Source organism: Aristolochia californica, unplaced genomic scaffold (genome assembly GCF_029961685.1).
Source record: "Aristolochia californica isolate CCGP_79_NKW_82.1479 unplaced genomic scaffold, dmAriCali1.0.hap1 SCAF_12, whole genome shotgun sequence".
Lineage (NCBI taxonomy): Eukaryota > Viridiplantae > Streptophyta > Magnoliopsida > Piperales > Aristolochiaceae > Aristolochia > Aristolochia californica.
Window position 1 is genome coordinate 22,645,073 of NW_027181793.1, and position 10,649 is coordinate 22,655,721.

General features: G+C 38.6%; 1 protein-coding gene across 1 annotated transcript; it reads left to right on the plus strand.

Moving 5' to 3' along the window:
• The first annotated feature begins 126 nt into the window (after window positions 1–126).
• LOC137946731 (protein CHLOROPLAST VESICULATION) lies at window positions 127–628 on the plus strand. Its single transcript, XM_068793043.1, has 2 exons — window positions 127–227; window positions 337–628. The coding sequence occupies exons 1-2, from the start codon at window positions 127–129 to the stop codon at window positions 626–628; spliced, it is 393 nt and encodes a 130-aa protein (XP_068649144.1).
• Window positions 629–10,649: the final 10,021 nt, after the last annotated feature.

The window sequence follows — 10,649 nt, forward strand, 5'->3', positions numbered from 1 at the left end:
CCCTTCTTGCCCTCCATTGTCTCTGTCTTCTTCTCCGCTGTATCGCCCCTTCTCCTGCTTCCTCGTCGCCTATTTAAAACCCAACTGATCCCCAAAACAGTAGAACGATCAGGACAGAACTAAGCAATGGCTGTCTCGTTTACTTGCTGCCTCAATCCGCCTCCCCCGCCAACGACTTCCTGCGGCGCTCCATCTCAGATACACAATACAACCCAACTAACGTCCGCGTAAGTCCGCCGGCTGGACATTGGAATCTCTATCTTGTTTCGTCGCTGCTAAGCGTGATTCCTGTCGGTTGATTAACTGAACTGACTTGCTATGTTTAAAAATTTTCAGGTCATGGAAAAGCCGGTGTGTTTCCGCGGCTGCTTGCGTGATAATCGGCTCCAGTGTGGCTTTAGTGGATGGAGAGAGCTACGCGCAATCGGAGAAATTTCAAGGGTTGGTAACAAACGAGACGCAAGTGCTAAAATGGAGCCAGAGAAGGTCGTGTCCACAGTGGGAAGCCAATTCATTGGAGAATTTCGTGCCTGAGAACCTCCCAAGGCCATCTCCTGGTCGCCGGAGATCATCCACCGTCTCTCATAAGCACTCTTCCAGAAACATCAGTGACTGTTTTTTCCTGTAATAATTCGCTACGATCTTTACTTTTTTTTTATTCTTGTAAAATTCTTCATCGATCGTCGCCCATTAGTCGGGCTGTAAACATTGATTCGAAGCTAAGAAAGGTATCACTGAAATGAAGGATCTTCCAAAGAACAGTTCGAACTTTTGAGAGTGGAAAGAAGATGTTTTCTGCGTTGCAAGATACTTCGTCAACTCAATTATCGCGAAAGCATTAATCAGTTCTGTCAATTACCGAATGGGAATAATTAACGACGAGCAGACCAAGCGGGTCGGCTTGTGGTACAGCGTACTCGTGTTTTAGATTGTACTTCGCCTGACTAGTACACGATTATGGTAAATCGTAGTTCGTGTACTACAGCGGATATTTTTAACGTTTCAGCGCAGATGGACCCTTGAAGCCGACGGAACTCATCGTGTCGTGGAGACGTGTGCTGCACATCAACTATTCCTGCATGTGTAGCACAAGAAACATATCTGGTCAAGGTGCTGTGGGTGTGCTGAACCAGCGGCAACTTCGAACCTTCTCTAGATTTAAAAAGTGTTATTGGGCCTCGATGGTGACTGGGAAAAAAAATGGAAAACAATCGTTTGACCTGGCTGAATTTTAGGAGGGGGTTAGTCAACAAACTTAAAATTTGAACTTCATCTTTATCTCCTATTTCAAATTCATTTTATTCATCTACATAAAATTCCACTTCAAACTTGTGTTAGTGTGGACAAGTTCATGTGCACTGGAAACCAATTTCCAGTGTTAGTGCCCTAAAATAAGAAAAATATAAAAAACAAGAGAATTAGTATATTGTAACAGTATACTTAATTAAAACATAATACTTAAATCTCAAATTAGGTAAAACAAACATGATTACTATATGAATAAGTAATTTAATGTATAATTAAAATATATTAATATACTAATTAATTAAATTATATATTATATTATTTAATCATTACAATTTATTGTACATTAATACTAAAATTACGTGAGACAATTAACTATGCACATAACTAATTATAATTATAAAAAATATAACGTTAAGAATAATAGGAACGAATATAATAAGTTAAGTTATTAATTTATTATTAACATATGATATACATTAACATAAAAAAAAACAATTAAACAAGAAAAATTGATCAAATGCTACCTTTAACACACAATATATTTTTACGTATTATTGCATTGTCCGGAGGAAAAGCAGCACTATGGGCGGCTGGGGTGGATGAAATTGCATCGTCTGAAGGAAAAGCAGTGGTTGAGAATAGGATTTATAAGTTTTTTTAATAAAAAATCGCACATGTGAAACTCGCACACTGTGTGGGATGGGGCGTCGAGGGGGGGAAATAATTTTCCCCCTCAACTTAGGTATCCGGGAAGGGGGGCGACGGATCTGACGACGACAGTAAGCGGTGGTAGGGGGGTGACGACGACAGGAGATGGTTCGGAGTAGGGGTGGCATCGAGCTGAGCCGAGCTTCGAGACGAATCTCGAGCCTAAAATTGTTATCGAGCTTGAGCCCAAAAATTTTAACCGAGTTTGAGCCGAGTTCGAACTTCAACTTACATTTAAAATTTTTCAAAAAATATATATATAAAATAATTTGTATATAAAATTATGCATATATTTTACATAAAATTGGGTATGACCTCTACGTAAAATTGGGCATAACCTATATATATAATAATACATGTATAAGATTGGGTATGACCTCTACTTAAAATTGGGTATATCTTATATATATAATACATGTATAATATTGGGTATGACCTCAACTTAAAATTGAGCATAATCTATGTATATAATACTTATATAAAATTCGGCATGACCTCTACTTCAAATTGGGCATAATCTATATACATAATACCTGCATAAACACTCCATAAAATTGTCTATACATTCCATAAACACTCCATGAAATTGTTTACACATTCCATGCACTCCATAAAATAGTCTAAACACTCCATACAATACATAACATTATGAATAAACTCCATACAATAATCAAACACAAAAAAAATTAAATGAAATATCAATATCAATTAACAATCACCCAAATAAAAACTATAAATCATTTAAATAAAATTCTATTACTAATAGAAACTTACTAGAAAATTACAAGAAATATTTTAAATTTTTCTTAGGAAAGTTAAATGGACCTCTTATTACCTTTTTCTAAGGAAATAAATAAAAATTAATTAACAATCTAATATATTATTATACTTATTGATACATTTTTAATCAAATAAAATGTCAAACACAAAATTGCTATGAAAATTGCCTCATGCCAAAAGGATTATATCATCAACTGTCAAATACTTATTCAAAATTTTCCTGTACGGTTTTCTAGCCCATCTTGGCAAGAAAATCTTACTTAGAAAATTATATAATTTTTTAACAAGAATTTATAATTAGAAAAATATTATCAAAAAACATGAGGCACTAATTGTCCCTATATTTCTACTAAAAATGTCTTTTCAACATTTATTGAAAAAATCACTAATAGTCTCTAGAAACGTATTTCTACTAAAATATCTTTTCAATTTCTTCAAGAGCCAAGAGGAAGGGACAAAGAGTTTTTTTTTTCCTTGTTTATGATCTCACACAATTATATATAAAATTATACATACATTTAAACAAAATAAAGACAGGGGAGGTTCAATATTGAATTTCAATAATGGATTAAAATGTACCAATATTAATCTTTTTTACTCCAATTATTGTCTAGCTTGTTTTGTAATTTTTTAATTTGGCCATAAATTTACTATGGCCTCCTTAGTGCCCCTAGATGAAAATTTATATTCTAGGAAAGACTAGAAATATTTTTCCTATGATACACTCTAAAAAAAACCTTTAAATAAAATCCTATTACTATTAGTGACTTATTAGAAAATTACAAAAAATATTTTAAAATTTTCTTAGGAAAGTTAAATGGACCTTTTATTACCTCTTCTAGGGAAATAAATAAAAATTAATAATCAATCTAATATATTATTATACTTATCGATAATTTTTTAATCAAATAAAATGTCAAACACAAAATTGCAATTAAAATTGCTTCATGCTAAAAATATCACAGCATCAACTGTTAAATACTTAATCAAAAATTTTCTATACAGTTTTCTACCCCATCTTGGTAGGAAAATCTTACCTAGAAAATTATATGATTTTTAATAAGAATTTTTAATTAAAAAAATATTTTAAAAAAAATGAGACACTAATAAATCATAGAAACTTATTTCTATAAAATGTATTTTTAATTTTTTTTCAAGAGCTATAAGGAAGGAGAGTTTAAGGATTTTTTTTTTTTTTACTTTATGATGTCGCACGTGCGAAACAACTTCGCGCGGGGGAGGGGGGAGCGTATTTCCCCCCTAAACTTACTGGTTCAAGTTTTTCGCCGAGACGACGCAGAGGGAAAGGGGTTACGACGTCGGGGAGGAGCTGTCAACGGGGATGACGGCTACGATGACGGAAACAAAGGTGACGATGAGGAGAGGAAGAAATCAAACGGACGGCTACAGAGGCGGCCGACGAGCAGCTGTCGACGGCGATAGAGGCGGCGACAACAGCCGATGGGAGGGGCTCAGTGGTGACGAGGGGAGGAAAAATTGCCCCCCCCCCCCCCCCCCCTGACTCTCGCTCATGCACACGCTCCCACTCCCCTGATCCCGATCCGATATCAATCCCAACTCACCTCGAGCCAGCTCGCTAGCCGAGGAACCGAACCTGGCTTCGGTCGAGCTCGACTCGTTAAGGTAAACGAGCCGATTTTAGAGCTCGAACTCGATAGATAACAAATTGAACTTGAACCGCTCACGAGTAGGCTCGGTTCGAAGCCACCCCTAGTTCGAAGTAGCTGCTAACTGGGCTACGACGAGGTGAGGGCTAGGCTACGAAAGTCGACGCCAACAGTGATGAGCGGCAGAGAAGGCGATGCGCGGGGGGAAGGATTAGGTGCGGCACCAGCGGCAGGGACAACACCGGCAATGGCACTATACAGGTGTGCGGCGTCGGGCGATGGGAGCAGAACGAAGGAATGGGGGTTTGTCCAACGCTGGTGAGAGAGAAGCAAAAGGGAGGCCATGTGGGAGAAGGAAGAAGCGAGAGGGAGAAAAACAAATCATAGGAAGAAGAGACGAGAGAAGAAGGAGGTTGAGAGAGCGAAGACGGTGGGAGAGAGAGCCAAAAAAAAATTAAAATCGACGAGCGTTCTAAGCGGGGTGCCCGCTTCATCTGGTTGATTCGCAAAATAGTGTTGAAACCAAATTCCCGAAATTAAACCGTGGAGATTATTTTTGGATTCATCTTATTCATCTACATGACTTGAACGTTGGTGCTCCACTAACGACGTCAGGATATGAACTGAGTAATGCGATTGAAGTTACCCTCTTGCTTCAAGTTGACTAACCCCCCCTTAAGGTTCAATTAATGAATCACACATAATAACAATCTAGGTTACACAAGTCTCTTTCTCCACTTCAAAATCAATGCATGAATAAGAAACCATCTATGGGTGCAATCAATATAGGGAGGGCAAAAGGAGGTGCATCCCCCTTCCGAAGGGGCTACCATATCCCTTGTGTTGTACAATACTTCCATATCGTGGTTAGGAGGGTAGTGGCCCCTTCTCACAGGTAAAAAAGTATGTGTCCCTCCTCCTAAACAAAGAGGTCTTCCCTATTATCTTCATGGGTAGGGGAGGGCCTTATCCTATTAATAGAAGATCGGAGAGGTGGGCTCTGGTCCCCTCTCCCTTTGTGTTTTCTTTGAAGGAAACATAAACCCCCCCCCCCCTTCTCTCAGCTTACCGTTGCACTTACGTGATGGATCTACTCCTTGTTGTTTGGAACGAGGGAGGAGGTTTGCTGCCCCTCTGCCCTTTTCTTTTGTAGATTGGGAGGAGTTGTCAATGACTACGGTCTCATTGTTACCAAACAGAAAAGAGAGCCCCAATCGCCATTTACAAGGATAAACATTATCCCTATTGGATTTATCCCATGTTGTATTTACCTTATCATGTGAAGTTTGTCTTCTCTATTCTAAATTATATAAATACTGCTCTTACTTAATTATAAATGTGTGGTTCAATTCATCCTATAATGTGGTCCTATTCAATATTTAATTTGGTATTAGAGCAAATTGATCTTTTGTATATGCCATCCTCTGAAAAAAATTCCCGCTTCCTCTGCCTTTCCACCCGTAACTCACGCTCTGTCACACCCTCCCAAATTGAACCACCCAAATGATTCACTTTCGATTTTGTCCACCTCACCCACTCCCCCTTCAATGTTACCTCGCTTTTAGCCAATATTGAGGAAAAAAACCACTCCTCTGCAGCACCACTCCCGAAAACCATTTGTCGTCTTACAGACTTCCCATCGATGATACATCCCTTATTGCCAACCAACCTTTGTTGTCGCCTCCACCATCATAGCGGGCCCAACCTCTACCCATCACACCTCCGATAGCTCCATCGCGTAGCATGCCAGCACCACATGCATGTCTCTCTACACAAAATCAGCCACCACCGTCTCCTCCACCACAATCTCCAGCCTTCGATGTTGCCAATCAGCCACCACCGTCTCCTCCACCACAATCTCCAGCCTTCGATGTTGCCATGCCCATCTATTGTTGTCATCGTCGTCATCGTCGTCGATCCTTGTCATCGACGAAGACCTTATGCCCTTTCCGTGCCTATCTCTCCCTCTTCTCCGTCTCTGTATCTATCAAAGCCTCTCGAAATTATGTTCCTTGGTAAAAGATCTATAGACGTCATCACCCCTGTCCACTAGAGTCTCTGTCCTTCGCTCTTCTACCGTCGTCGATTTTTCGCATAAATCTCTCCACCCTGATTTTGTCTTCCCTAGGCGCTACCAATGCTGTCGTTCTTCCACATCTCTTCACTAGATGATGTGTTCTCTCCGAATCCGTCAGCCCTATCCACTACTAGTGTTATTGCTCTTCCACATCTCTTCACCGCATAATACGTTCTCTCATATTCTGTCAGCCCCATCCACTACCAGTGCTTCTACTCTTCCACATCTCTTCAGTAGATGATGCGATTCCGTCCGCCCCAACCGCTACGAGTGTCGCTGCTCTTCTACATCTCTTCAGCAAACGATGTGATTTTGTCCACCCCAACCACTACCAGTGTTGTTATTCTTCTACATCTCTTCACTTGACGATGTGATTTTGTCTACCCTAGCCGTTGCTCTTCCCTACTACTAGTGTCGTTGCTCTTCCCGTCCTTTTGCTTCCAAGAACACTCGAAATAAAATCTCCTTACATAGCCAATACCAAGTTCACAGTTTCAGTTGCTACGAGACAAAATTGACCTCTCTAACAAGTAGCCTATCTTGAGGGGGCAAGATAACAGATAAACATTATCCCTTCAGTTATCGGATAAGATTCCATTGGATTTATCCCATGTTGCATTTATCTTATCATGTAAAACTTATCTTTTTTATTTTAAAATATATAAATACCACCCTTACTCAATTGTAAATGTGTGGTTCAGTTCATCCTCTAAAGTGGTTCAATTCAATATCTAACACATGAGCCCCTATTTATAGTAAAGGAAAGTAATAAAGTCCAGTTACAATTAAAGTACCCATGTCCCAATCACACCCAAAATCTAACACTTAGATAAATATAATAATTAAATAACTCAACATAAATATAAGACTAAAATAACTAAAACACCTTTAAACATAGACTTTTTTGTGAGATCACCTTCTGTGAGACTCTTGTAAGAGTCCACCATATTAATTACGACTTTTGTGAAACTTCTTACAGTGAGAGTCAAGAGTCTTCTATAACTTCTCTTCAACACAACCAATACTCTTTATAAACTATATTTTAAGGTAGTTTTTATTTTATTTTTTATGTTTATGCACCAACTTAAGGAGGGATGTGAAAGATATAAACGAGGAGGGTTCAACCTAACCGAGTGGAGAACCACTCATCCTAAACTTTTCTTTTATTGGCTTCTTTTCCTCTCCTACTTTCTTCTCATTGTTCAAGTAAGATTATTTACAAAATATTTCATCATGGAATACATCTACTAGTGAAATCAATTTCGTCGTTAGAACATTTTTGCCAAACAAAAAAGTTATTTCTTATCTTACTAGTACCCTTTACAAAATGCAGCCGGAAAGCCTGGGAAGGAGCAGAGGCCCGTGGAAGCTTTGCTCAGGCGGAGGAGGACAAAAATGGTTCCCTTCAAGTCGTTGATGTGATGACTTTAGATGACGGCGGCATGTGTGGCCTATCCGTTTCCACGTCTGATGAAATGTCCGAATCTATTCGGCGAGCAGTAGTCTCGCTGGTTTACTCTTTAGCTCGGTTCCTTTCGTCTACTATTAACATTCGAAAACAAACCAATTTTGTGTGTACATTCGTATCTGAAAACAGCTTTTTCCACTTGGCCATCTCTCCCTTCTTCACTCTTCAATCAGTAGTACTTCTCATGGCTTCCATGGCGTCTCTATTTAGATTGGTCCATAGAGATATCAAGCTCTGCTCCCGGGGTTTAGGTGTTTAAGTGGGGAGAGTTCTCTTTTTTCCACAAGGAAATTCAAGATTCAACTGGGTACTTCACCTCTCTTTGTTTTCTGTTACAAGTTTGATTTGTTCGTTATCTTTTCGGACTGTTCTTGCATTTGATCTGTTTCTACCCATATTAAGTCGGTGGAAAGAATCTCATGTGATAGAAGAGGCAGGGTTTAAGTGGGGAGAGTTCTCTTTTCTTCCACATGGAAATTTCAGATTCAACTGGGTACTTCACCTCTCTTTGTTTTCTGTTACAAGTTTGATTGGTCGTTATCTTCTCGGACTGTTATTGCCAGTCGTGGGTTGTCGATGTTCTTGCATTAGATCTGTTTCTACCCATATTAAATAGGTATAAAGAGTATACAAGTAATCTCATGTGATAGAAGAAAGTTTGGTTTGGAGGCTTCAGTGAATTTCATTATGCTCTGCCCATTGCCTTTGCCTATGGTCAGAACTTCCCGGTATGTCCATAATTTGGATCTCTTAACCAATAACTTTTTTGCAAACTGACGTTCTGTATACTGGATTCAAGAATGTGTGAGCCAAACTTTCAGGAATTTTAACCATTTCTAGCTTTGTGAAACAAAGAGGAGAGAAATTGGGGAAATATTATTTGTAACTAATGACTCACAAGCTACTCAAACTTCTCTTCTCACATATTTATGCCTCATGATTGTGTAGATAATTTTTTATTTGGTGTTCTTCTTAGGCATTGGGAAGGGATGTATTGGGAATTTAAATTGCAGTACAGAAAGAGATGCACGGGTAAAGGTGGATCACTTTCTGTTGGAAGACAGGGCCCAAACCCACACGACCAAGGAAGACCCACATATCCAAGCGTATTAGAAGATGTGCCCAAGCCCATAAGACCAAGGAAGACCCATGCAACCAAGAGATATAAAAGACGGGCTCAAGGCCCACAGATCAAGGAGAAGGCTCATAGGCCCACATACAAGATGGTAGGAGGGTAAATAAAGGGTCATCTCAAAAAGATGACATTAATGTAATTAAGTTAAAGTTCCAGGGTTAAAGCCCTAAACCCTAAGTTCAAGGGTATTGTTGTAATACAGTAGTTTCATAAATTTATAAATAGAGTTTCAGGGGGGGGTTAGAATCAAGTTTATAACCCTTCTTCCTCCAGTGTTACCCAATGGGTTTCTCTCCCTTTTTCTCCATGAGCTAAATTCATGGAGTCCTAAAAATCAACACTTTCGACAATATCTCAAAAGTTTTCTTTAGTATAGATGCAACAAGAGTTTTAGATATAAATAATGTGTTACTTTTGACACAAGTAAAGAGCTTTGTGCTTTTGGTCACAACCTAGTTCTCTTGGGTTTCACACATGGTGAAGTAGTGCAATTCTGGTTCTGCTCCCAATCCAAGGGATGGTTTTGGGATTTAAGCTTGGAAGGAGTCTCTTTCCAATATTGTTAGGAGCCTAATGCTTGTGTAGCCACCTCCTTGCCTTGCAAGTTGGTTGTATTTACATTGTTGTCCTTGTGGTTGCTCAAAAGGTTTATTTTTATCATCGTTTCTTTGAAAGAAACATTCTCATAGTTGTTGTAAACATATATAATTCTTCCTTTGAACATGTTGACGTGAAGCATTGATTTATCTTTGAGGCCACAAAATATTAAATAACTGAACAATAATTTTGCACAGTTGAATTTATCATTTCTTTTCTTTATTGTAATGACTTCAATTTTCTGAAAGGTTGTAGATTTTTTTCTCTGTTTTTTGGTGAACTATAAGTTATCATTGAATATTCAATTGTATTTTATGATTCTCACTCCTTTAGGACTAAGAGCAAAGATGAGCCTTTAGTGGAACGACCCTATAGGAGAGAATAGCTAAGCTGAAGACACTTTTTCTTGTGTGGGTATGTCTTTGTCATGTTCTTGCCCTCTTTCACTGCAAAAGTGTCGTTGTAATTTCTCTGAAATTTTCATTTATGCATCTTGGCAAGTGATATTAGGGCACAATTATCGGCATATACAAACCATCAGTTGTGACTTTTTTTATATTTTTGTTGAAAATTTCAATTGCACATTCTATTTCAAGAAAAAAAATTAGTTGCATCTTTCTTCTTCTTTATTTTTTTTTTGTTGGAACGTTCAACTTTGATTTTTTCATTTTCTTTGTGTCATGTGATTGTTTATTGTTGGGTTGAGTTGAGTTCCATGCCAAAATGACTGATCACTTAGGAAACTTATTGTTCAACCTTATCACCCAATACTATTTCTTAACACTTTCCAATGTGGGAATTTTCCCCCCTCAACACTCCCCCTTATGCCCAAGCTTACACATAACGGGCCTGATACGTGGGCACAAACTCTCAATGGAGCACACAACATACAAATAACCTCGCTTTCATTTCATTGAGCTCACAACATACAAATAACATGGGAAACACAAATTGGGCCTCAACCCATGCACACAACCTGCTTTGATATCATTGATGGGTTGAGTCTAG